The sequence below is a fragment of the Columba livia genome, chromosome 1 (genome assembly GCF_036013475.1).
Source record: "Columba livia isolate bColLiv1 breed racing homer chromosome 1, bColLiv1.pat.W.v2, whole genome shotgun sequence".
Lineage (NCBI taxonomy): Eukaryota > Metazoa > Chordata > Aves > Columbiformes > Columbidae > Columba > Columba livia.
Genome location: NC_088602.1, coordinates 147,503,279 through 147,531,142, shown reverse-complemented (window position 1 = coordinate 147,531,142; position 27,864 = coordinate 147,503,279). Strand labels below are relative to the sequence as shown.

General features: G+C 41.1%; 1 protein-coding gene across 36 annotated transcripts in view; it reads right to left on the bottom strand.

Moving 5' to 3' along the window:
- CACNA1C (calcium voltage-gated channel subunit alpha1 C) overlaps nt 1-27,864 on the bottom strand; it is a 492,189-nt gene that overhangs the window by 82,737 nt on the left and 381,588 nt on the right. For 22 of the 36 annotated variants that reach the window (XM_065036455.1, XM_065036462.1, XM_065036237.1 and 19 more), the window contains 10 exons: nt 21,744-21,951; nt 20,789-20,909; nt 18,758-18,872; nt 17,525-17,645; nt 17,328-17,397; nt 11,095-11,227; nt 9,250-9,379; nt 5,360-5,419; nt 1,856-1,962; nt 291-378 (listed from right to left, as the gene is read on the bottom strand). In XM_065036455.1, the coding sequence (XP_064892527.1) occupies nt 291-378; nt 1,856-1,962; nt 5,360-5,419; nt 9,250-9,379; nt 11,095-11,227; nt 17,328-17,397; nt 17,525-17,645; nt 18,758-18,872; nt 20,789-20,909; nt 21,744-21,951 (1,153 nt within the window). Of the gene's footprint in view, nt 1-290; nt 379-1,855; nt 1,963-5,359; nt 5,420-5,555; nt 5,616-9,249; nt 9,380-11,094; nt 11,228-17,327; nt 17,398-17,524; nt 17,646-18,757; nt 18,873-20,788; nt 20,910-21,743; nt 21,952-27,864 lie in introns of all 36 variants that reach the window. The other 14 variants (XM_065036245.1, XM_065036259.1, XM_065036269.1 and 11 more) reach the window with 2 other exon arrangements.

Here is a 27,864-nt window from a genome sequence, read left to right as displayed (position 1 = left end):
AACACTTTTTACTGTGAGGGTGACAGAACATTGGAACAAGTTGCCCAGAGAGGCTGTGGTGTCTCCCTCCTTGGAGGTATTAAAAAAAACATCTGGGCATGGTCCTGGGCAACCTGCTCTCAGTGGCCCTGTTTGAGCACATTTGTCAGACAAGACAATCTCTAGAGGTCGCTTCCAACCTAAACCATTCTGTGATTCTGCTGAAACCCTACTCAAACCACTACATAAGTCCTTGTAGCCTGAAATACGTTGAGTTTACTATTTACACAATGCATTGAAACTCTTCTAACCTTTAGTCCCTTGGCTCTGTTGATGGCCCTCAGTGGTCTAAGGACTCGCAGAACACGCAGGATCTTCACCACATTGATGGCATTGGACCTGGAAGAAAGTATGTGAAGATTTGAGAGATACAGGATATAGGGGATGTGCTGTGAGGGCAGATGGATTTTACACACTCTTTCTTGTTTCAAATCTTACATAGCTTTAGAGTGCTTAGGATAGTTAGAGAGGCAACTCTTTGCTATGGCACTTCAGGAATAAGGAAACTACTCTCTGATGTTAACTTCATTGGTCTTGCTTCCTGATCTAGGCAGGCTCAAGTATACATTCTCCTGGCTTTCGCTATCTCTGCTGTATTAATGAAGGCAACAGAACATGGGCAGGGTATTTTTTTAAGCAGAGCAAATACTCTGCCAAATACTCTGTATATGTCTATGATATGAAAATTCTGCCAAGATGTAGTCACCACAAGACACTTTCAGATAAGCTTCAAAGAAGCACTCTACTGAAATATTCATAGAAGAGTGGAAACTCCAGGTGACTCCAGCATTAAAGGTATACCATCCACTTTCAGTTTGATCCTGCAATGTGTTTGGCCTCTGTTTGCAAATCAATTAAGTGTGTACATAAATTTAAGGATGTGGAAACTCCCACTGAATTGATTAGGATGACTTAGGTACTTAATTTTAGTGCTGAACATAACTTCTGTACTACAAGAGAGTTCTCTGCATCTTCACAGATTAAAACTCTGAGAATATTCTCCATCAGGCCCTCCTACTGATTTTGGGAACAGTTTTTTGCTAACATATTAAGAGTCCAGCTAGGTCTGCAAGAAAGAAATAGCAGGTCAAAACAAGCACTGTACCATTCTTAAGACCTTGACTGAAAGCCTGATGGACCTGACAAATCCTTCTTCTTGACTTAGCTCTGGAACATAATATAGGTGAGCTGCTAACCTGTCATGGTAACAACTGGGAGCTTATTTCTCATCAAATGTGATACTACTTAGGATACTCCCTATCTGACACACAGAGTTCCACATAGTCAAGTAAACTATAAATTTACTGAACAAATTAACACATCAACCAAGACAAAGCGGTAGGACAGAAGCAGGATTGACTGTTGCTGCCACCACTGCTCTGCAGATCCTTGCACAGCTCCTGAAGCACTTGATGGTCATCCATTGACCAAAACCCACAACATCTTAATAAGCAGCAAAAGATTATCACCCTGTTTTCCAAAGAGGTCATGAGAGGTCTAGGAGGGAACAGTAGGTCACTTAACTGTACTGAGCAGATACAGTGAATCAGAGATCTTGGAACAAAGCTAAGTGTCATGATTCCCAATGGACCAAGTTTCTTGTTCTCATTTGCTCTTTCTGGAAGGTCCCCACTTCAGGTCACTAGTGCAGCATGTCCCAGTTATTACCTCCCCTCTTGGGGATGAATTTCAATGGTGTTGAATCATCTGAGAAAAATACCTCCAGGCTCATGAGAAAAATCTTACCTGGAGGTGTCACCTCCCAACCTGGCCCTACGATCCCCAAAAAACAGCTAGTTGAAAATAGTGCACTCACTGGATCCCAAAGGAGATGAGAGAAACGCTGACCACCAGCAGGTCTAAGATGTTGAAATAGTTTCTGCAGAAGGAACCCTTATGGAGGAAAGCCCCGTATGCGGTCATCTGCAGGAAGGCACATGAAGACAAAACCACACCTCGGTGTTAGCATCTGTTCAGAAACCAAACCCATCTTGTTGTGCTCAGACTATTATAACTGGGGAGGGGCAGTATTTCTAACAGCAGACAATTTACCCCCAGACCCCAAAGGGGAAGTTGAGTCCCCATTGAAAGAAAAGAGAGTGAAAAAGACAGTAAGATAAACATGAAAGACCTAACTAGGGAAAGTCAATACTAGGTTCAGTGGAGAAACAGGCACTTTGAGTGCATAAAGTACGTAATATTTAGAATCAGCAAAGCAGCAGAATGACTGTTTGCAAAAACTATTCTTTGCAATCATATGTTTTCCCCTTTTTCTTCAATGGCAGAGGACACTTGTGAGTATGATGCTTGTATTATTTAAAGGCTTCTTTAGCTAAATTGAATTAAAAAATATAAAGAAGGCTCTTTTGTAATGTTTTTCAATGCTTAGACCAGCTGCAGTGAACAGTTGAGCTCTCTTCCCTCTGTGAAGAAAAAGCAGAATCCCTCAGGGACTTGATGCTTTAGAGCTGAACTGAAGCAACAGAAGAAACTCCTGCTCTCTTCAGTTTGCTCCTTCCATTCAGCTCAATCCTGTACCCCTTTTCCTATCCAGTTTCCTCCATTTTTATTCTAGAAGCAATTGAATTTTCCTCACAAAGCCCAAGTTAAGATTCCTTGAGACAGAATGGTTTCATTGTGAAGGTAATTATTATGAACATCAAACAGCAGAGGAAGAGAGAAATGCTACATATTTTACAAGTGACTCTCTGCCCCATCTGGGTATGAAGCGGTATTGAATACTTGCTGGCCTTGAGGAGGATGTCACAGTTCCAGAATTGGATTAAGTGACAGTGTAGACAGAAATGGGTCTCAGCCACAATGTCAGACCTAAACACTGCTGTACTCAGAATTTGAATTTTAGACTGAGCTTAGTTACAGAATGTGATTTCAGGAGTCTGACATGGTTGAAGAGGATGAGGTGATGGGGGTATTTGTACCACCTACCTTAGACTCAGTGAGCAATCTAATGTAGCTGCTTTGGAGAAACCCCATCCCCACAACTGCTAATGGTCCTCCATTACCTGGATTAGGAGCACAGGCTTCTAAAGTCGGTCCTCTGGATTTTGTCTAAGTTAGATGTCTGAAGTATTATAACTTGAAGGAGACACCATGAGAATGTTCATCAATTACGAGCTCTAGCCAGACTCCCAGCTGAGAAGTGTGAACTAGAAGTTCAAACTGGAGTTTTCCAACTCCTGCAAATAGCTCAGGATGGTGTGCCTGCTAGTGATTTCCAGCCATGTCTACCTGTGACAACTTTATTCAGAGGAGGGGGGAAGGGCACATGGTATATCAGATCATTTTTTTCACCAAACATCCATGACATCAGGGAACTGACTATTAATCAGTCAGACAGAACTTAGAAGGGGAGGAAGTATAAACTCTGGTCTTGGGTTAGAATTTATACTTAGAGACACATTCAGTTGGGGAAGAAGGGAGGGGTTCTTGCCATAACAAAGGTGGTAAAGATACTCTTTACTGGTTAGATTTTGTATGGCAGTCTTGAAAGAAAGGAGACACCATTGAAATCAGGAGGGGAAGCTCTGCTGAGTTTAAGTTCTATACAAACTGTTGTTCTCTCAAGCCTGTTGAGAGATTTTGTTATCTTGGAAGAGGCTCTCAAAGAGTCTATAAACTATGTCTGCATCCCAACTGGGACGTTGAATAAGCATTCAGGATGCCCATTAAAAAACCTTGGCGGTCACCTTGCTAACATTTGCCAGACACCACTATGGCAGTGTGAGGTTTGCAGGTGTCATCAGCAACACAAGGGCAGGTGATGCTCGTTTCTCTACAGCCTTGAACATATATATATATATATATATTTTTTTTTTTTCTTATAATTTACACTAACTTTGCTGTTGTGCAAAACATTGTGCTCAATGCAAGGCAGTGGAGAAACGCACTGAGAAAAGAAGCAACTCCTGAGGCAGGAACTGACAGGATAAGAACAGAAGAATTTCTTAAAGACTTGTAGTCCTTGCACTCCTCTCCCACTTGAACTCAGAGAATATCCAGGTGTGCTAACATAAATTCACTGAAGTTAACAGGAGGACATCCTGGAAGGCTCAGGTACTATGCAGTTCCTGATGTAAACAGCAATAGGCCAATTGGTTGGGTTGGGTTCTGCTTCTGCTGAAGTCATTAGGAGCATTACCATTTGCTTCAGTGGGAGCAGAATTAGTAATTGTAAGTTCAAACATGTGCCTTGAACTGTGGTTTAATTTTTAAATGTTGCTGTTGAGATGTTTTCCTTTTTTGACAGGCTTTTTTGATCAGCCATTTCATATGTGCATGTTCAGATTTATTGTGTAAACACAGATGCACATTGACACAAGCATAATATGTACAACTCTTTGGAGAACATTATGTCTTTAGTGATTTTAAGTCATCTCAAAAAGCATGTTTCTCTACAAAAATGTGCAGGGGCCACCCTGCTTGCCAGCGTTCAGTATGGATACTGTTATTAGGGTCTTGAGCTGCAAGATTTGAACAACTCTAAGGTACTGCCTGCCAGCACTTAAAACTGGCTTGCTGAGAAAAAAAATCAAGCTGCCAAGTGAACCTAGCATTTAGAAAGCCAGAACTTAGCTCAATTACTGTTATTTAAATTATTAGCCTACCAATTTGGGAAAATTAGAGTTAAGAACAAGGCAGCCTATTTTTATTTTCTTCAAAGCTAAACCATTCTCCTGCACATTTCCCTTTGTATAGAGCATATTCCTTGGAAAAGGGAAGCCGGGTTTCAAACAGGCAATGCAACAATATTTATTACCAGCTACAGTCATCAGTGTGTCAATGATTTGTATCGTGGTTACCTCTCCACACCTAAAAAGTGAGCTCCTGTGCTATGTTCCCTGCTTCCTACTTGACTGTGCGCCCTATAACCTTACAGAAGTCATTGGCTGATGTCTGGTCTGGCCTCATGACTTGTGCAGAAAAGAGATTTGCTCTTTGGTTGTTAGCATGTGTATGTGCTCATGATTCCTTGCACAGCAAACAAATCCTGTTTCTGAAATTTATGGGGTGATGGCCTTTTTCTTGGTCCCCTCTTGTTTTTTCCAATAAGATCATCCTTTCATTGTGATTCCCTAGAAAGCACTGTTTGATCTAGGTCCTGAATTACAAGTTTGAATATCAGAATTTCACAGAAGACTCTGTAAGCAACTACCAAAACAATAAAATAAAAAGATAAACAATCCTTTGTTTAGAAATAATAATGGGGTTAAAAAAAAAAAGAACACAAAAGAAAAGAAAAAGAGAGAGAGAGAGAAAGAAAGAAAGAGAAGAAAACGAGTGCATTGCTCAGATTGGTTACCTTAAGAATAATTTCTAATGTAAAGATACTAGTGAAGACATAGTCTGCATTGCCTAGGATCTGAAAAATAAGCACAATCGGGTTAGTGGTACTGAGTGTGACCCAGGAACAAACAGGCGTGTGTGTTAGCAACAGATAGTGGCAGAAAACTAGTAAGCTTGTGAACAGGTAATGGTAGAGAAGATTGGCACTTTACCTTCAGAGCAATTTCAATGGTGAAAATGACAGTAAAAACTATATCAAAATAAAAAAGAATCTGTAAAAACAAAAGGGAATAGGAGCGGGGAAGGTAGATCAGTGACTGATCACTTGAATGGGAAAATCACAGTTCAAAAACAAATACATATGCCTTTTAACAAGGGAACAAGGAGGACTATATAGGAAATGGTTTTGTAACAATGTCCTGTCGAATGCAGTGAAGGTCCTGGCACAGAGGACAAGAAGCACATTACATGAAATGTTTTCTGAGTTACAATCCCATGAGGGCACTAGAGGCAAAATAACTTTTTGGTTGTTGCTGTGGGATTTTTCTTTTCTTTTTTTTTTTTAAAATCTGATAAAGAACAGACAATTCCAGGGTTTTCCCAAATAGGCTTTCAAACTGAGAATATAAGGATGCCTGGTCTCTCAGTGGAAAACATGAAATTCCTTCTTATTAACTTCTATTCAGGCTTGTTCTGTGCCTCTCACAAAGGAAGAAAAGCAAACTGCAAATTCATGCTCTAGCTATTTTTTTTCCTCTATCCTGATTTGCCCTGGATTAGGATGAATAACAAAGACTCTGCCAATTGAACAGAATCCCAGCACTTGTATTGCAAGCATAATTTGGTTGTGTGCTAAAGGTGCCCAACTTAGATCTTGCATCTTTCTACTGGCATCCTGGATAACAGGCAAGCTGAAACACTCATAATTCCCATAAACTTAGACCTGGTGATGGGGATGCTGGTGGCGTGCATAGCAGACCACAAAAAGTGGCCCTAGAGTGTCACAGAAGGCAACAGCAACTCTGGAAGTGTAAAGTGATTTTCAAAGTAACAGCATCAAAGACAGAAACATCTTTCACTGCTGATCAGTTGATGTCCCGCAAAAGCAAATGGGAACTTTCTCATTGACTAATGGGACCAGAACTGAAGTCTCTGTTTCCAACATATTCCAATATCCCAGGCATTTTTAACATTACCTGCACTACAAATGGTGAAAATCAGAAGTATCATGCCCTTGGATTACTGTTTTAGCTTAACCAAGTTCTAAAGCGGAAGGCCAATATGTGGTAGCTGTGCAAAACAGATCATGGGTGAAACTTAAACCTGAATTGCTAAAATGCTAATAAACATAAAGCAGTTAAGTCCCCTGTGTTTATTGTATCTCAGTGCCCGTACCCTAACTCAGATTTATAGGTGGCTATATTCCTGTAGCTTGGTATGCTATAGGCAGTGAGGTAGCTACTGCAAACCACAGGGTTATTTTAGATTGCATTATTTAAGCATGATTAAAATCTAAACTAATTTGCAAACACCAAGTATCAAATGGGGGGGATGTATCACTTAGTGCTACTGTGTAATTTAAAATTCTTTAGGTCACTGCTCAATTTCTGACCCCAAGTTGTTTTCACTTCAAGACTGTTTTGGGGTCTATTAATTTTTGCAACTTAGAGAATTAAAAAATGGCCATTTCAATGATGGACAGATCCCAGTTTCATCCTATACTATTTTACACATAGTATAACTGAAAATGTCCCCTTGCATTGCTGCCTTGTAGGTCTGCACATTGGGTTATCATAACAATTGAATACTTTTATAATCAATAGGCCAGATTCATGGGTACTCTCAAGCTGCTTTGCCTGACTCCACCAACATAAAGCAGCCATAAACTTGATTAAAGTGGATGATTAAGCTGTACCTGCAGCTGCTTTACATCACCAGAGCACTGCAAAGTAGCTAGAGCTTAGTGGTGAATGTGGCCCCAAAGCTGCAGCTAGTAAAAAGGTCTCTTAGAAATGAAATCACCCGTAATGAAAATGATCATCGCTCCTCCTGTGCAGGCAGTATTATTTATCTGCAGGCATATTTATTATTAACTAAATATGAATTTAGTCTACAATATACTAAAATGAACTAATGCCTTGCCAAGATGCAAACAGGAGAATATTGCAAGAACATAAAGTCTTAGGATTTACTTGGGCTTTGAAGGCTGTTTGATCAGACTGGGGAGATACTTCCAAAAACTTGCTGCCTGAGCCCTGTGTGACACAAGAAAGATGCAGCCACTAGCCCACCCTGGGACAGAAGCAGTGTCTAAGACTCTTTGCTGAGCTCTTGCTGGAGGAGGTTCTCTCTGTTCCTGTCTTCTTGCTCTGCAACAGTTTGTGTCAACAGCAGCACTAGTCCACATGAGTCCTTGTGCACAGGTTAATGCCCGATTGTGTTGTCCCAGCGTGAAGGCAGAGGCAGTTAGTTTGCTTTTTTTCCCTCCTAGGCCTCTATGTGGGCACAGGGCAGGACACAATCTTATTGTTCTACTGTCAAAGTGCAAAGGCAGCCCACATTTGCAACCTAAACATCTTGTCAGTGTCCCCTGGTATGATACATTTTAAACATCTGGACCTGCAAAAATTAAACACAGATTTTCATGCAACATCAGTGGCTTCAAATACACAAGACAACACTTTGCCCCAAGCCTTCAGCTCTTTTATCCAGGACAAGCAGCTTTGATTACTTTTTTCCCTGGTTTAAATCTCTCTGCTACAGCTTCTGTGGCATGTCAGAGGCCCGTATGCCAGCTGACATGCTACAGTGCTAATACATATTGACATACATTTATCCCTATGTGGTGAGCACACTCAGCCGTGCACAAATGGGTCATTGGTGGCACAGGTTTTACTGTATTATTTAGTACCCTCCTTCAGGATGAAATGCAAAGCAGCTATGAGATAAGCTCAGAAATAAACCCCTATTAACACTGCCTCTGCATGCACATGTGTGTTTAAATGTATGCCCAGGACAGGACATTTCAGGGAGGTAGAACACTGAGCATTAAATAAGGGTTTCATTATTAAGCAACAACAAAATTTCCTACTCTTTAAGCCTAGCAAGCTCTCCCAGCATAAAGTTACCAGAATTCCACTGCACACAGTAGAGATCAGAAGTCTCACATACAGCTGCAGACTCTTCTCATTTCTGCAATGACCCCAGAATAATAGAAACAACCACTGGCAAAGCTAAGGGAGCACTAAACATTTCAAAAAGCTAATAAGAACCATCAGGAAATATGGTAAGAATGTATCTGTGTGCTGAATGCCTTCCTCTCTTTCCCCTAGGCTGGTGAGGAGAGGAGCACAGCGTATTTTCTGAGGATTATCTCAAATTTAATGAGAGTTTTGCAGCTTGCATTCAAATAGTCTGATTCTAACCTTGATGACACCAATTTCCCCCAGACTGACGGCACCAAACTCAAGAATGTTACTCCTGATTAACACCAGTGCAAACAAAGTGAAAATCAGGCCCTGGGCTTTTTAGTTCAAAAGAGAGCATGTGGCAGGAGAGCAAATGTTCCAAAGGGAACCTGTAAATCCCCCAAATTAGAACTATCTGTATCCCAATCCATGTTTTGACAGACCATTTCTAATGCCTTAATCCCAGGTAACAATAATTTTGCTTCAGCCTCCTGTTATTCTTTCCCCTACACACGCTTCTGAAATGAACTAGAGGCCAAATTCTGCACTGACTCACGTTCCCTGCAAAACCCAGTGATTTCACACGCAGCCTACAAAAGGCACAGATCTGGGAAGACAGTCATTCCCAAAACCTCTGATGCAGTCTTTTCTGCCTTTCCTGGCTTCAACTCCTGACCTGCTTGTACCACACTTTTAATACACAGGATGGGAAGCATACTTGGTTCCTAAAGGAGAGGTGGCGGACGGGGTCCTCAGCTGCCAGGGAGATGCTGCTGAGCAAGATGAAAAATAGGATCAGGTTGGTGAAAATGTTATCGTTAACGATTCGATGGCAGTGGACACGAAACCTGCAAGAGAGAGGAGAGGCACAACTTTATCTCTCAGAGAACAGTAAGGCCTGGGAAACAGTTCCTCCTCCTCTTTTGCCAGCAGGACTGGCCCTGGAGGATTGCTCCACAGAGCAGCTCCTGTCCACCCCAGAAGCAGGAGGAACGATGGCCCAGGCAGCCGTGCTTGGCCCTGCTGGGAGCTGGGCAGCCCTGACTCTCCACCTCATGTAGTGACACAGAGTGGTGGGCTGCCTGCAGGACTCACGCTCCATGCATTTGGATACAGAGCAGTCGCTCCCACCTGACAGAGCCTTTTGTGATTTCAATATGGTCTGAAACCTGCCAATCCAAAGTTATATCCTTTGCTTTCATTCACAGAACCATTCCCCATTCATTTAGGGGGAAAGCAGCAGAAACAGGCTTTGGGGTGGCCAGTATCTTTCTAAGCTGGGGATGGAGTGTCACTGAATAGGGGCTATGGCGGATTTACCTTATTGACAAGGCACAGACCTGGCCAAATGGATATAGGGCAGACAGGTGTTGGCAAAGGACTTGTGGGAGTACATCACGCCATGTAAGGTGCTCTTAGTGGGAAACTAGCAGGTAAAGAAGTAGCAGTCTCCCATCAAACAGCAGTATGCTTACTGGAGACCATTTTACCTTCTGTATATCGGTATCAGGATACAAGGAGTTAAACCTCATAACAGTCCTATGCATAATTCCAGAGGCACTTCATTAATCTATTTAGCTCTACTTTTGGCTGTAAAGCCTCGAAGCTCCTATTATAGCAATTTTACAGATGATTGCAGAGGTTAATTTACTTCTTCAACAAGTGACAGTGGGTGGGTGGCAAAGCTGGCATTAGAGTCCATGAGTCCCAGTCATCAGCAGTCCCTCCCTCTTGCACATCTCCAAGGAGGAGTGGCACAAGCCCTGCTGTGGAAACACCGGCTCTGAATTCAATTGTGCTTTTACAGCCCTGCCTGACTTTGGGGCTGTGCTGGGAGGCCACGTCCTCAAGGGAGATGCCTGGCTACATGGAACTGCACAGACCACAGGGCTGTGAGGTCATTTCTGCACCCTTGGAAAGAGATATTCCCCTCTGTGTCACAGCTCAGCCCTCCACTCACAGTACTGGTCTCACACGTCTGTGTTGGAAAGACAGGTGAGGCAGCGTGAAGCCACAAGTTTCCCTCAGGAGCCTGAGGGAAGAGTGTGAGAGGAGAATGATTCTTTTCAGTCTCCTCTCAGAGCTATGGGCTCTTAACCTCCTTTTCCATTTTCCTGTACGCTTGTTCTTGATGCATAGGAATGAGTAGAGACACATGAACTCCCTACTGGGGGTGGATTTTGAGCAGCCATTAGGACAGGAAGCTCCTACCTCATCTGTGACTGATTGCATGATGACTTGCTTGTAATTTGGACCTGAACATGTTGGGTAATTCCAATTACTGACTTGCTTCCAAGTCCCTTAATTCCAAAGCTTTCATGACTTGTGTCTTCAATCAGGCTTGCAGGTGCAATGAGCTCCCATTGAATATTGTCAGGGTTCTCCCTACAGTTGTGCTTTTGTGAGGATTGCATGCCAGGGCCTTTGAAGCAGAAGCTGGTCAAGAGAGTCTCTGGTATGAACTGCTGGAAGAGAGCTCTGCACCACATAACCTTTGGGGCCCAATGTGAAAGGGATACCTGCTGTCCACCTCCTTGTTCCAGCTAAGCAGTCTCTTAAATACCTGTTGTTAGGACTGAAGATGAAAAAAGCGCTGGCATCAGGCATAGGCACAGCCTTTTCCTTGAGGTGCAGCTCAGACATCGGGCGAGGCCGAGGGCCGACAGGCATCTCGGGTTCTTCCTCATCTTCCTCTGCTGCAAGAAGCATTTTTGTATTTTAATGCAAAATACAACCCATTCTTGAGTGCTGGGGCATTTGTCCCTGTCATAACTAGAGCTAAAAATTAAGAGTAATTGAAATAGTACGATAAAAGCTTGAGGTTCCTTGTCCACTTCCTTTCTCCAAGACAGCATCCACTGCCCTGGCAGATATTGGTCTAGTCTCTACATAAAACCACTAATGCTGGTAAACCCACAATGTCCTCACAACAGTCTTTTCAGATATTTCACACTCCTTCTGGAAAAAAAAAGCTTCTTCTAATGACTGACTTAAATATTTATTGCTGTTGTCTAAATCCATTATCTCTTTTCTTATTTTCCATGGGCACAGAAAATAGAGAATTCCCTTCCTCTTTCAGAAGGCTTTTACATACTTTATGACCATTATTATATCTCTGCTAGATTTTCTGGTTCCTAGAGCAAAACATCAGTCTTTCCACGTAGTCACTGGCCATTTGGGATTGTCTGGCTGGACGCATGTATACCACAAAGCAATCGCGGGGCATGGGCACTTTGATTACACCAACCAGAAATTCTTAACATTGTCCCTTTCCATACTTCAGTGGGGGGAAAATTGAAAGGGCAGGAACAAGGCTGAGACTCTCAAACCTGATGCCTATGGAGCAGATCTCCAGGCACTGTGCAGATCAGTGAGCACCCTCAAGGGAAAAAACGCAGAGGCATGGGCTAAGTGGTATGTGAAAGAGAACCTTCCACCTTTGGGGATTTCTTCTGCCTTCTGAAGTCAAAAAGTAGATGTACATGATGTGTACATGACAAGATACAATTTTTCTGTATAAAGATCCCATTCACTTAATCCTCTCACTTAATCATCAAGACAGGAAAAAACTATTTTAAGAAGGGAGAATGACAAGTTAGATGCAACTGATTCATCTTCCAGCCAATGCAAAGGAGGAAATTGTAGTGAAAAGGTTTATCTTGAATCCATAAAGTGAGATAAATTCCAGTAAGAGCCTGTTCCTTTAGGGTCAGGTACTGTACTTGATCTAGTAATGGACGCATCAGAAAGAACAGATGAATCAGCAGAGATCTTAATCTAGATGTCGGAAACAGGAGAAACGTGGCCTTTTCAATGCGTGACACTATTGCGTGCAAATAGGAGTCTTTCTTTACACTTCTGCTAGCAAGAGTTCAGCTCAAATATTCTTGACAGATTTTTGGATAAATGTTTGAGCTAGTATATAGAGTTTTTACTTTTTAAGCCAATCTATTTTTTAACAGCTCAATTTTTTGTTGTAATACATTAATACTTTATAATACTCTTTCTACAGATTGTATCAAGCATTCTTTCAGAAGTATTTTTTTGTATGGTACTTGTAAAATTGGTGTTAATGTTAATACTCATATTTATACAATATTACTATACTTTGCACTTGCACCTTTTATCTGTAGATTTCGGAATGGGCTGACAATGACCAAAGTAAGAAAATTATTTTTCTTCTTTAACAGTCCAAAATACCAATGCCCATGATCACATATAATACTTGAGAGCCCTTACTTAAAAAACCCTAGCATTCTGAATCCCTGTTCTGTGCCTTCACTATTAGATCATTCTTTTACTTGGAGGAATGCTTAAAAAAACACTTTGAAATGGGTATGGAACAACACCTCAGGAAAACGGGGTCTTAGCAGAAAGATCAGGACCATAAACAATATTGATTCTCTCTTCTGTTTTCTTGTGTCTGCCATACAGTAAGAAATATATTAATGATTCTGGCAACCACATGTACCTTCAGAATGGAAAACATGTCCAGTTCCCTAGCACTAGAAAAAAAAAATAATGTTCTAAATATTTTTTGTTTAAAGTAGGGTCTAGGGCACATAAGTAAGGAAACAGTGAAGCCCAAATATGAAATGAATAACATGATTACAGCCTCAGCTTATGTCACTACCTAAGCTATCTACCTGCATATAGAAACCATATGTTGCACAGTTGCCAGCTTCCATAGGAGCAAAGGCCAACATGGTGTTCACATATGGGGTGAGCAGTACATTGATTGCAATCCAATACTTGTTCTTTGACAGTTTTCTGTACCTAAGGTATATTTGTGTTTAAAGTCACCCTTTTAGTCAAGCGTGCCACAAAATCCTAAAGAAACATGACTCAGAGCTGCCAAGTGCGGATCTAAGTTTCAACTCTCCTAAAGTTCAAGGAAATTCAAATCTGGGACTGTCATCTTGAATTATGCTTCATTAGAATGGTGATGTCCTTTGGTTGAGAAGCTATAAGCACACACAGGCTACAGTGCAGCATCAGTGAAACATCTGATGATTTTTTTTTCTTTTTTTTTAATTTTTACTGTACAAAGACCAGAACTCTTGTGAAAGGACACTGCTTTGCTTCAAGCTTCCATGAATCATCTCAAGCTTTTACCTTCAACTGACGTTCTGAATTCTTTGTCCGTTTCTGTACTAGACTGCAAGACTAGCTCCCTGTCTTCCTATAATAAACATATCATCCTAATAATCCTTCTAGTGTACACAAATCTCTGGAAGAACTACTCCCTGCCTCCAACAAAGGGAATAGGTGATCTGATGAGCTGCAAATACACAGACTATTCTGGGAGCTAAGAGCAACACTGTGTAGCAAATAGAGTCAGAAGAGGTTATTGAGAAAACTGGCTGAGACAGAGGAAACAAATAGGATATTGAGCAAGGTAGGTCAAAAGAATAAAGGGAAAACAAATGAAGTAACCATTTCAAATTGTTTCTGAACACTGGTTGAGGGTAAAGAGTATTTTCAGAGGATGGAATGCTAGGAAGTCATCGAGAGGGCACAGGCATCAACAGCTTAAATCATAAAGAGAAAACAGATATAACCAGCTGACTGTGTCTAAGAAGCAATAGGGTGCTTCACTCAAATCACAGCTGAAATGGATCCATGTGCAAGTGGGCAAGAAAAGGTGTGTTTCCAGATGGGCCATACATGTCTGCATGGCATCTCCTGTGCCACAGCTGGACTGATCAGCAATCAGCAGAAGAATTCTGAACTGGTCAGTTGGCCAAAAGGGAACTGGACAGGGTATATGTGTGGAGATTGGGAAATTCTTCTTTGCTAATGCCAGGGAAAGCCCTGGAGCCTTGTTCCCCAAAACTGAATACACACGGCAGATGTGACATACCACATCAGCAACGAGAGAGCCTTGGTTTTTCTGAGCTTTATACAGCAGAATGGAATAGATGACTATGGTAAATCCGAACTAACAAGGGATTTTCAAAACTTGACTGTATCTGAGCCTTGTGGTTGACTTCCATGAACTCTGGGGTCAGGCAATTTTGTGAGCTGTTAGAGACAAGCTTCACTATACACAAAGAATTGATAAACAATTCAGGGAAAAGTCCTGTTTAGAAAGGGCAAATACAATGGCAAATAATCAAGATGTAGTCCCTTTACATTTCAGATACTTTAGAAGACAGGAGAAAACCTGAATATCCATTCAGATTTTAGGTTCCATTCAAAAGTATGCCAAACCAGGGATTGTCACCACAAGGGAGGAATTAAAAGTGTTTTTACTTAATTTTCCACACTAATCCTATGCACAGCTGCAGATAAAGTGTCCATGACACTAATTGTAGATGCAGTTTTTGTCATAAAGTTCACATACTGGGCTATTTGTAAGTTGTCCACAGAATGTAACTAAAACAAAATTCTATTGTCAGTAGGCTTAAATTTGATATACAGGTGACTGTACCTTCAAAAAAATGTAATGGTCTGCAAATCAAGCCAGCTGAGAAGCAGAAACAGAACTATATCAAGCTGTTTTAGTTTGTGCTTCTGACTAAAGGCTCCCACAAACCTCTTAGCAACTGGGGATGTGTGTCCAGTAAGTGCCTGTGCCTACAGAGGTTCTGGGAAGATTAAAGCCAGAGTGATGTGCCCCAGGAAATGTTAAAACAGTATTGCGTGGTGTTGGAACCACACTCTATTCCTGATAAATGGGCTATAAATACGGATTAATAAAAGTAGAGCAAATGAGAGGATTTTTGTACTGAAAAGCAAATGCAATGAACAGTTTTCCTTTTTGCTTGTCTGAAATCCTTGTCCACCTATTTAAAATGAACTCTTAAGTCTTTTATTTTTACACTATTACACCAATCTACTGTCAAACATTTATTAAGAATCATGGAATAGACGAGAATGTATTTTATTACAGCTGTTACAGAATTGTAGAAAAGTGGAAGGGCAGAGCAGGAAAGGAGCACAAAAGGCCCTCTGGTTCATGCCTCTCCTAAGCCAGGATCAACTAATTATTATATCTAAGCCTTTTCTGACAGATGTTTTTCTGACCTGTTCTTAACAACATTCAGTGACACTGGGCTTCCACAACCATCTTTGTGATCTTTTCTAGCCTTACCATTGGAAAATTCTCCTCTGGTGTGAATGTTTAATCTGTTACTTCTTCATAATGAAGATATTTCCCTTCCTACATATAACAGACTTTTATGCATTTGAAGATGTTCCTCCTGCCTTTCCTAGTTCAAAATACCACAGTTTTTTCAATCTTAGTTCTTGCTTCCTACTAGCACTGTTTTCACCATGCTTTTCTACACTCCTTCCAACTCAGCCCCACTTCTCCTAAGCCGAGCACCCAAAATGAGATATGATATCTCAGATGAGATCTTATCAGTGGTGAACAGAACAAAACAATTGCTTTGCTCTGCTTAGCTTCCACTTGCCAGCTAGAAGAAACTCATAACTGCACTAAAGGGTCATGTTTTCACTGTTTATAAATCTTACTACTTGCTTTTTGAAAGACAGCAAAATATTGCTGACACCTGTTGAGCTTGTGATCACAAGATTCAGATATTTTTTCTCAAGGACTGTTACCTAATTAGCTGTCACCTAAGATCCTTTATTTGTGAGTTGTTTATTCCTGTCTATGTGCAGAGCCTAGCACTTTCAATTTTATTTAGACCATTTATCCAGTTCCTTAGGAGCTCTCTGAATTCTAATGCTGCCCTCCAGCATGCTTCTTGTCCTTCCTAGCTTTATGTCATCTGCAAATGTAATAAGCATATTCCCTCTTCCATCATTCAGGCCATTAACAATGAACTGAACTGAACTTGGAACAGGCTCTTGGGTTGTAGAACTCACTTGGGCCATCACTACTCTGTACATAAAGGGTCTGACCAATTTCTCTCCCAATCATCTAGACCATGTTTTTCTAGCTGGCATATGAGAATGTTATAAGAGACAGACAGAAGCCTTAGCAAAGCCAATGACGACATCTACTTCTTTTCTCCCGTCTACAAGTCTTGTCAGCTACTTTTAGAAGAAAATAAGGGTGGTTTGACGTGATTTGTTCTTGGCAAATCTATGTTGGCTGCTAGTCATCTTCTTATCTTGTAGTCATATAGTTTGTTTAATCATTTGTTCCAGCACTTTTCCAATAATGGAAGTTGAACTGACTAGCTTATAATTCTCCTGCCCCAATCACACCCCCTATTCAGGACCTCTCGAAGAAAAACTGTTTTAAGTCCTGTGATTTCTTCAGCCAACCTTTTATGTATCTGAGGGTGAAATTAATTAGGTCCAGCTGACTTGAAAAATAGCCTAACTAATGCTATATCTTGTTTTTTTCCAATTTTAGGTTGAGATCTTATGCCTTTAGAATTATGTTAATAAGTCACACTCTCTTTTTTGATTAGAAAAAAATTGCAAAAAAGCATTCAGCATTTTGCCTTTCGTAAGTATCTGTTGTGAGTCTCCCTGACCACTGACTACTGAAAAAATAGAATGAAACCTGTTATATATATATTTTGATTTGTAGAGATTTGTGTATTTTCATATACCGGGATTTGTATAAGATTTGTATATTATTTCATATTTCCAAATACAGAGCTTTACAGAGAACCAAACCAAATATGACTGATCAGTATAGGGACTGCAAAGGACCGAGTTCACAGCTGTACAAACACAGGAAAGCACATCATCCTGTCCCGTCATGAAAGCACTACACGTTCAGCACACCTGCTACCAGAATTTGGCTATATGTCCATTAGAAACTGGAGATTATCTCTGTTGAATCAGGGATAAGAGGAAGAAGACATATACCTGTAGCTTCTGTTGTGGGATATGGGCTCTTTTCTTCGTTTTCATTGGGCTGATAATCATCCATGTTGATCTGACAGAAATGGAAGGAGAAGAAGCAAAGCCTTTATCAGACTAGGCAGAGGGTTTTCATTCCCTCATAAACCCAAGCTGTTCATGCCATCACTGCACAGATAGTGCTGGCTGGCAGCAGACCTTACCTTGGTAGCAGGCGGGGATTCTCCATCAGCAGTGATTGATTTCAGCTCAATTTTCTCCTCCTTTGTCTCCTCCTCCACAGCTGTTTTTTCTATCTCCTGTTTCTTTTCAGGACTAGCAGTCCTAGCCATTTTACAAGGTAAAAAGCAAAGAGTTACAAAGGTGAAAAGCTTTTTCCTTTTCAGGAACTTCATGTAGTACAGCATACACTAGGAGAATTATCAGCTGGCTGGCACCTCCATTCTGAGTCCAGCTTACATACCAGTGGCTTAATCTCATTCTCATCTTCAAGCAAAGAGTCTGATTTCATTGTATATAGTACACTTTTATTTTATAGCTTTCTCAATGGCATGTCCTTGCGTGTTGGTTGGGGTGTGTGTGTTTGCATGGGCATTTGGGGAAAGTATGTGCCTGTGTGTTTGTGCACATGCATATTCTTGGCCTGTCAGTAGAGATCTCTTTGTTCACCCGATGACGAAGGTATGAACCATTTTCAACCCATATCTTGTGGACTTCCACTAGGTTGCCTACAAAGTTTTGTCCCTCGCTGCACTCCCAGGGCCAAGGAAACGTGCTGACTAGTATGCAGGATGAAGCAGGAAGATTTGCACAAGAGATCCCTTCCAAGCAGCCTGGAGGACAGTGGATAGGAATAACCAGTAAGGAGAGGCTTCCTAGCTGTTGGAAGCTGGGATTATCAGAGAAGCTCTACATCCAGCTCGTGCCTCCTAAAAGTCTGCAGAAACACTCAAAGGACTGACAAGAGAAGAAGAGCATGTGGCATCGAAAAAGAAGGAAGCTGCTGCGTCTTGTCATGGGAATGACAGTCTGAAGATATGCCTTATGGTCCAAAATAATCAGAATGTAACAGGGAGACTCAAGTGGGATTGCAATATTAACATCATTTCATGCTCATTCTCTGCTGATGCCCTGAAAGCTCATCAGTCACCCAGGCTTCCTTTCCTCTGCTCACATCACTGCAATTGTGGGGACTTCCAGCTCATGACAGTTTCTTGTCCTTGAGTTTGAATTCTTTTACATAAAAAATTATACATACATAATTCCATATATAAGTACATTAATCACACTTTGTATAACTATACACACAGAGAAGTTACACAGAAATGTTACTTATACACACATACTTACTTGCACATATATATGTGCATGTGTGTAATTATACACACAGGAATGCATGCATATGAGCATAGATGGGTGTATGCAAATGTCTTTACCTCGCTAGCTTTTTCCTTTCTTTTTCCTCTTCCTCCTCTTTCTGTGCAGATGTTAAACTCTCAGCATCAGCAAGGTTGTCCACAGCAATGGCCAAAAATACATTCAGCAGGATATCTGTTTGTGTGCTAATTAAAGAAAATGGGCTTTGAAAGCTGCAGAACAACATTATACCAAAGGTTTCTTAATAGAAATTTTTTAGCAAGCTGTCATCAGATCTCTTGGATTTTCCAAACTTCCATTTCACACAAACGTTCAGGATGTGCATATCCAGCATGCATAAACAAACACCTTCCATCCAAATGGCTAACACATTGTGTGGGGTTTCCAAAATTTCACAACAGAATGACTGATATAAAACATCTATATCCAGACTCATATTTATTTTCTGATTTCCCAAAAAAGTCTTGTTTTGTGCAACAAATCCCACTGAAGACAAACGGAGCATTGAATGCTTTGCATTTTTGACAGTTCAGGTCACTTTTACTAAAGCACTCATATTCAAGAGCCTTGTACTATAAGGCACCTAAGCTTTCCAGTTTTGACCTATGTACTTGAGTTGAACAACCTCATTAATAGGTATTCCCACAGACCCGAGTGGATTTTATGGGTGGCAAACATTGCACTCTCATTAGGATTTCTGAGATAATCGAAAAGAAATTAATCTAGTCTGGGCATTGAAGGATTGAGTAGACAACTCTGCCATCTCCTAGCAAAGGGCCCATGGACGGCCAGTCATGCCCGTGTAACTGCAGAGCAAGGATCTACAACTGTTTTCTTGACAGTCAGAGCTACAAATCTGAATATCAGCTTATTTTATAAATTTCTTGAGAGTGGGTCTAATTACATCATGATAACTTCTAAGCAAACCCCAGTTCAAGGCTTTGTCTGGAAATACAGCCACCACCCTCCCCTGGCTCCAAGGTCTAATGGCTCCAAAGTCAGCCAGCATGTAGAGCTGGCTCACACTTTCCTCTGCAGTTCACAAACAAATCCAAATTGTAGCTTTTTTAAGCTGTCAGGCAGACTGCCTACCTCGACCTTCAGATAACTGGAATTGCACCATCTCATTTTGAAGACAGGGCATACAGGTCAACTGAAATGTCAAATAACAGGGTTTGAGACATCTGAATTATGAGGAAAGGCCAGAAGAGCTGGGCTGAGACTACAAGGTGGCTTTATAGAAGAACCAGCATAAAAAGCAACATCACCTCTGACATGGGAGGGCCATTTATTAAGGAAACAAAAACTAAACATGAACAAATTTGGAGCAAATTAAGATATGAAACAGAACCATAGCTCTGTGTTATATGCAAATTCTTGTGAAAAGACACTCACAGCCTAATCATACAATGTGCTTTGTATCTCCTGGGATATATACAGTGGCCTCACTTCACCTTGAAGCCAGAGAGAACTGAAGTTACTTAGCACCAGCACAGGCTGAGAGATAACAGAGCACAGAGTTTTCTGTTTGAAGAACACACAGATTGCAGTAACTGAAATAGAACATGGTTCCTGTTAGTTTATACATGAATTAATACATGATCTCACATAAATCAATTATGTCAAACATATGTTACTCCTATTACGGCATTTGTATATAGCATATTGTAGATTATACATATTTTTATTCCACATAAGGCTGGGATGAAAGCACTTGGAATATATTACTGAAAAGGCAATTAAAGCAAAAATATGCAATAAGCACAGTAGGTACACACAGAGACTAGTTTCTGGAGAAGGCAGGAAGGAAAAACCTATGGGAGGATTAAGAGAAAGGAAAAATAAAAGCACTAAACATGAAAAGGTACTAAATAGAAGCTAGCATGTGAAACTGGTACATAACTGGCTCTTCCAACTGTTTATATGCCTTAGCAACTTGTTAAACGTTTGGAAGTGCAAAGCCAAAATGCAGTCCTAGGGAAAAGGTAAAAGTGTGAGGTACGAAATTCATAGTTTTCTGACATAACAAGTAGTATAGAGTGGCTTTAAATTTAGCCCCACTTGGAGAAAAACGTAGCATCAAAGGATACAGTTTCCACAGATGAAGAGGATGATGAAGTAAATACAGACCAACATTCCTGGAAAAGAGGGGCCGCCATAAGCCATGATCCCATCATACATCACCGAATTCCAGTCCTCCCCAGTCAGGATCTAAATGACACATTCCCACCAATAAGGGATACAGTGTTAGAGTACACAGAGAACTTGAAAACCCCATTAACACAAAGATATCTGTTATCCCAGAGAACATGCCCTCCCCCAGGATGGTTGGAGAGTCTGGCTGTGTCCATCTACAAAATTTTTCTTAAAAAAAAAGCAAAACAACAACAGAACAAGGAAAATGTACAGAGGGTCTGTGCTCAAAGTGTAAAAAAATCCCAGATGTCCCCTTGAAGATGATGACTGAAGCCTAAAAGCTCTCCCAGAGAACACTGTTCAAGTATCTCAGCCTCTCATGGGCATTTCCCTCCCATGTGTCTGTTTCAGACAGCCTGTAGCACAGAAGACAGCCCTCAGCATGGCCCTTCCTGCCACTTCCCTTTGCTTTGTGCATGAAATGATGATCCTGATGCTCTTGGCTGATCACTCCCAACCCTGCAGTCAGTTTAGAGGCCATTTGATGACCTATCTGGTGCTATGAGCAGATATTTGTTTCCCAGTACTGTGGGAAGGGGGAAAGCGGCTACACGGTTGAGCTTTGTGGTGCAGGTGCTGCCCTGGGGCATGGCAATGGCCATTCTCTTGTCCTGTCCTGCTAAGACCTAGTGGCCTTGCTACATACAGGGGATTTGGCTTCAATTTCCCATTTTGGGAGGGAATACCTCTACGTTGGCAACACAGTGTGGCACTTAGCTTTTGGAGCTGTTAGGCTGATGTCAGTCTTGGGGACTGCCAGGCTGCACGGGCAGGGTGCAGGACCTGCTCTCTGTCTTGCCCCATGTAAACACAATGTATTTGCCCCATTGGGACCACTCTTGTGCTTACCTGAAACACAGTGAGGAGGGACTGGGGGAAGTTGTCAAATGTACTCCTCCTAGTCTGCATCTCATCAAAGTTAAACTTGCCCCCAAAGAGCTGCATCCCCAGGAGTGAGAAGATGATAATGAAGAGGAAAAGAAGCAGCAACAAGGAGGCAATGGAGCGGACTGAATTCAGGAGTGAAGCCACAAGGTTACTCAGGGAGTTCCAGTATCTGGGAGACAAAACAGAGGCAGTTAAAATTCCTTCAGTCCGAGACAGGTGCTCATGGTCTGCACAGGATATTGGTTCAGGCTGCCTTCTGCTATAAGCAGGCATTTCCAAACACTCTGTTAAGCAGTGAATCATTGATGTGCTTCCCTAAGATAATGAGACCTACTGCAGCTAATGAGTAATTTTACTACCCCACGTGTACATACACAATTCCCTCCACCCCCTACCTCATATGCTCACCCAGAAGATTATTGCAGCACTCTCCATCTAAGAATCTGCAAATCTTATATCAATATACAGTGATTAGTTTTTGCTGCTTCAGTGAGTTACATTCTAACCAACATCATTACAACACTCACAGATGTTATGGCAGCAAGAATACCTCACTCCAGAGAACGGCCTGTAATAACTAACAAAAGCAGATGGGGAAACAGTTTGGATGCAAATACAAAGTTGTCCAAAATCTGGTACATGCTTGGGCTTGCTCACAGGCAGAGGTTGCTAAACTTTCTGGAATTGTGAGGAATGAGAAAGACATTAAAGATCCTTTTACGTGGACCCTAAAAGAGATTCCAGTTCTCTATATCCATAAAGTCCAGAGTTTCCTTTGATCTTGGAAGAGCACACCATCACAACTTTTTTGGGTATCAAATCCACTATACTTTCTTAAACAGGCTGCAGAACATTTCGGAAGGGCTTCATTCGGGAGGGAGGATGGCTAAGACCTGTTCTTCCAGTGTATTCAGGCTTGTGCCCATATCAGACTGATGTATGATGCAGAGAAAGAATCTTCCTGCCCTTGTGGTCTCACGTTAGGGTTCAAAGAGAGAGATGCCAGCAGTGTGCTCTGCTGCAGCATGTCAGTTTGCTTGAATTCTTTGCCAGCCTGCAAAGTAGCCATGTGTTGGAAAAAAACTTTAGAAAAAATTGCCAAAGGATCCACCACGTTACAGATGAAGCAACTTCCATTTTAGTCTGGCATCTGTTCAACCATTCTTTGTGTACTGCTTAACTAGTCATGACCACTTTTCTTTTAGGCAGTTTTGAGTCTAACAGAGCATTCAGACTGGGCTGAAGATTAGCTGTCATGTTGTAATCACTCCAGTTTGAATGCACATTACTAGCAAACTTCAACAACTTTCACAGGCCAGCAAGCCAGTAATGTTGGCCTTTGATCTCCGAGTCTTCCTTCTAGCACCATCTCTTGTGGCCCACCACCATACTTTGAGATTCTACCATGGCCAATGTCCTCCATTTCCTTCTGCCAAAGCCCTTAACATTGAACCTTTCTTTCCTTAGGGAACTCTGAATATCTAGCCATATTTTCCTCAGAGACAAAAGCTCCACTTGAGAAGGATGGCAGACATGTCTAGTCCTCTTGATCCTTTGAGGAAGCCTGATCTTTCAACATACAGATTTTTGTTTGTTTTTGTTTCTGTTTTGTTTTTCCTGAAGATATTGTGGTCTTCAGAGACAAGGATTCTTAAAATCCCAGTTAAATTAGTATTTTTTAAATGTCAGTGTAAAAAGAAGACTTGTCCCATGGAAGTCAGGAGTGTCTGAACAGCCCAATCACTTTATGAAGGTTAGCAATCCGATCTGCAGAGGGACACCACCATGTCCTCTGAAGTTCAGCAACTGGTTCATCTCCAAGGGCTGAGCTTCAAAGAGAACTGTGATGTTTTCCCTCCAGCCCAGCTTCAGCACTTCAGAGGAAACTATAATGCTTTAAAGTTTAACTGCAATTAAAGACATGAGCAATGAAAAAATACAGAGCAAAGGTAAGGGCATGGTAACTGTTGGCTTAGTGCCACCAAATATCTGCACTGAATGTGCAATGTAACAGCTCACTGTGTTTGCGTTTGTGCTTACAGTTCACATGCTGTCACACTTTGGGAAGAAAGAAAGGTGACACAGGAAAAGGGAAAAATTCATTTCTCATGAAACTCGGCTGAGTTTACCATCCTTAAACCTGAAACAGATGGGGTCCAGAACATCTCTCCAGCCAGGATACACATTTTCTAAGTGTTTCTAGCAGTGCTCTTTAGAGGCATTCAGGAATGCTGTTATACATCTGAATAGTCTCAGGGACTCACTTTAAGCTTAATGCCCTGCTATCTCAGAGCACGATTGCCCAGACTTTTATCAGCTCTGCATTTCTTACAAATGGCTCGATACCTGAGATTCAGTTTCTTATGTAACTATCAAACTTAAAGCAATTAACTGAGATGACCCAGTGATAAGATTAGTGCTGTTTTATCTGTGTACTGAGTGCCAGCTAGAAATACAGCACCATTAGAAAAGCAAACAAACCAACCAGTGGGGGGAAAGAAAAAAAAAAAAAAGGAAAAAAAAAAGAGATGATAGGAAAAATAACAATTATCTTAGTGTTCTAGAAGCCTGACCTGAGGTTACCATCTGTCACATTAGGTGGTTGCAGAACTAGCATGAACACCCTCTCAGAGTGAGGTCTGGGGTCACTCAAGGCTTTTGAGCAGGAATTGTTGAAGCTCAGACAAAGAAAAGTCTCTCACTACTTTGTCCTTTTTGGTTAATATACTACAAAGAACATACAGCTACAATAAATCTCATGGCACTGCTGCGTGGAATCAGAGGGTTTGAACCAGGTAACATACAATGGGAGGTATGAGAAAAAGCACTGCTGCTGCGTCAGACTTAGAGGGAAATGAAGGTGCTTCTTGACATCTCCCTCTGGCAGATCTTGGAGCCTGGGTTTGCCAGTCAAGGAGACACTTCAAAACCCCAGTGAGCAGGACAAGGTTATGATCCCTGTTTTCAAAGTTGAGGAATGATGCAAAGAAGTTAAATGTTTTGTTCAACGTCTCACACAAAAATCAGTTGCAGAACGGGATTAGAACTTAATGTGTTCTTTTATTCTCTTCCCTTTCCTCTCCATTGCCTTCCACCATGTCTTTATGATACTGGCATTCACAGATCCAGAGCTTAAAACAGTAGCAACAGCTGGCAGTCTCATCGTAGGAGAGCTTCCCACACTGTTCATCTAATATACAACCACTTTGAAAGCAGGTACAAAAAACAGGTGCCCTGTCTCTCCTCACTACAGTTAACAGTGATATATCTAGACTAAGTAAAAAATATCAAATTTCAGTATGCTGTTACAAATATATATATATATATATATATATATATATATATAAAAATTATAAAAGGCTAAATATAGGGGCTTATAAAGCCGTAAAGGCCTATTTATAAAGAGAAAATAATTCGCCTTCTCATAGCAAAGGGAGATTTTCTGCAAAGTCCTGTGAAAAACAGGGATAACAAAACAAACAGATAGTATTATCTGCCTGTCTGATGTACAAGACTAAATGATTCTGAAGAGTATTTATAACTTTGGAAGAAACATTTGCTCTTGAAATTCTAAATGTGGTTCCAAAATGATGCATTGTTCATCTGATGGTGTCTTTATTTATTGCTTTTATATTAAGGAGCTGTATTTGTGATTTTCCTAGAAGTGTATCATCTTGATGCACCGAGAATTTGTTTGTGCTTGGTGTTTACCATGGAAAATCCATTCAAATATATAAAGATTAGGCTACCTACTGATTTACCCTCCTCAGAATAATCTTCCTGCTCTGTGCCTTTTTAGTGTCTTCGATTATCACTCTTTCCATCTCCACTATATGTCCCCATGTCACTGCTCATGACTAGATATCTGACATAAAACATTATACTATCATCCCTCCTACCCTTCCCAGCTTTCTAGGATTGTGTCCTTCTAGATTATCATTGCACTTAGGTGGTGTATTCCACCAGTATTGATAATATTGTCAATAAATTGTATTTAGAGCTGAGTGAAAAATGGACAAATAGTATTTTACTGGAGACTGTCAGACATAAAAGTTTTGCTATAACACCAGAATATTCTCTCCTGCAGTAAGACGTGAGTGGGCCTAAAATACTGCTTTGAAGGCTTGTGCTAGGGCCTTCCACATGAGGGTGAACTTCACTCACGGAGGGGAAAAATCATGAAGAAAATTCTAAATAATTAAAAACACAGATAAATCTGAGACTACGGCAACCTACTTGCCAATATTTTAGGAACAAGGAAGAAAGCAAAATCCAATTAATACATTATTCATTACAAGTTATTCCTCAGCTCCGTGCTTTACATACAGACCCATTTACAATTTGTGGGAGATATATTCCAGGTAAAATTTGCTTCCATGCAAAATTGTATTTTAGTCCTGCTGCAGAATTAAAGTAAATCTAACTAGTCCTACTGCTGGTTGGTTCCATCATTACATCTCTGCCAGAAGGTTTCAGAATATTTGAGTAGTCCAGTAGTCCAAGCTTCCTCAAGTATTAACGATATTCTCTCAGCCTTTGCCTTTCTACTAGAGAATTCTCTTAGATAGGGTATGTATTTTGTGTAGGAGTGGAGAAATGTCTTGAAAAAACAATGACCTCTCCAGGATGCTATGTTGAAACTTATGCTTTTATAGCTATTGGTATGTTGCCCTGGGTGTATCTGATTACTCAATGCCTAAACCAGCTACTGGTTTCCTCAGAAACCAGGCCTGGGACTCAATGATGACGGCTTTCAAACCCAAAGATCCAGGAAAAACAGTCACCAGACCAGAGATCCCCACTATTTCTGAAAGGGCAAAGATGCCTTTCTTGCTGGAAACTCCTATTAGCTGGAACATTTTCCCCTCTTCTATAATCACAAGTGTAAACAGACCACTTTATTTATTTTATTTTATTTTTTTTAATAAGTGTAGCCTTGCTTTGGCCTCTCTCTCTGAGACGGTAAACCGATTTTCTGTCTTTGCTATTTAACCCTGAAAACCATCCACCCTGCCAGAAAGCTGAGGCTCAGAAGCTTTAAGGGTAAATCTTGTACAATGCACAATTTCAAGTCTGTTGTTTTTTCTGCCTCTCAGCTCTGCCATCTTGACTGCCTTCCAGTTTTGGTCTTGTTTTTCTCATGTGTTGTGTTTTTTATCTCAAATTTGTCAGAAATTTCCTTTGGGAGAGTTTATTTTGGGAGAGTCCCATTCTAGGGACATCTTCATAGCTGGGTTTGCAGAAAATGCACTCTTTCACCACCTCAGTCAAGCTTTTTATGGTGTGCTGACTGGTGCTCACATGGGAAAAGGCAGACCCTATGCTGCTTTGGGTGAGCCCTTGGATAGATTTGTTCCAAGAGCTCCCATCTGCTTAAGTTGGGAGCTGATCTCTTTTACAACCTCTCTTCAAGCTGAAAAACTCCTGTCAAACCAAGCTGGTGTTTTGGAAGTACCTGACTGCAGGGAGCAGCGACTGTTGAATAGACACCATTGTGCCATGATGCAGAGGGAGATGAGAAAGAAAGAAAAGGAAAAAAGATGAGACTGGATCTTAGAAAAATCTGATTTCTTCATAGGGTTGCTGCTTCATGCTGGAGTCCTCTGAAGGAGGAGGGATGGCAACATCCTTTGCCTATAGCTGCTGGTGTTGACACTATCACTTAGGCCACTGTTGAGTCTACTGGAGCTGGCACAGGTTTCTCAGTCAAATGTTTATTTGGCTCAAAGCAGACTTTTAGGCTCCTCTCTGTCACCATAAAGCAACAGAAAAGGTCATAAGGCTATCTGCTGTTTTGTTTTTGCTTTGTCTTTTGCAGGGAACCATAAGAGCCCAAGCTCAGCTACACTATCCTTTCAGATTTCAGTTTAACAATCTGCACGGTACCAAGTGTCTCCACCCCCTTATGTCAGACTTCTCACCAATCCTTACCACTCACATCCGGGATACCCAGTCTGTACAGCCCTCCTCATCCTGCTAGAGATTTAAGAAGACGAGGACTGTCAACCTAGCATTCTCACTACCCAGTTAGTGGTAGAAAAAGTGAAAAAAACAGGGAAGTGAGTGACTTGTACCTATGTAT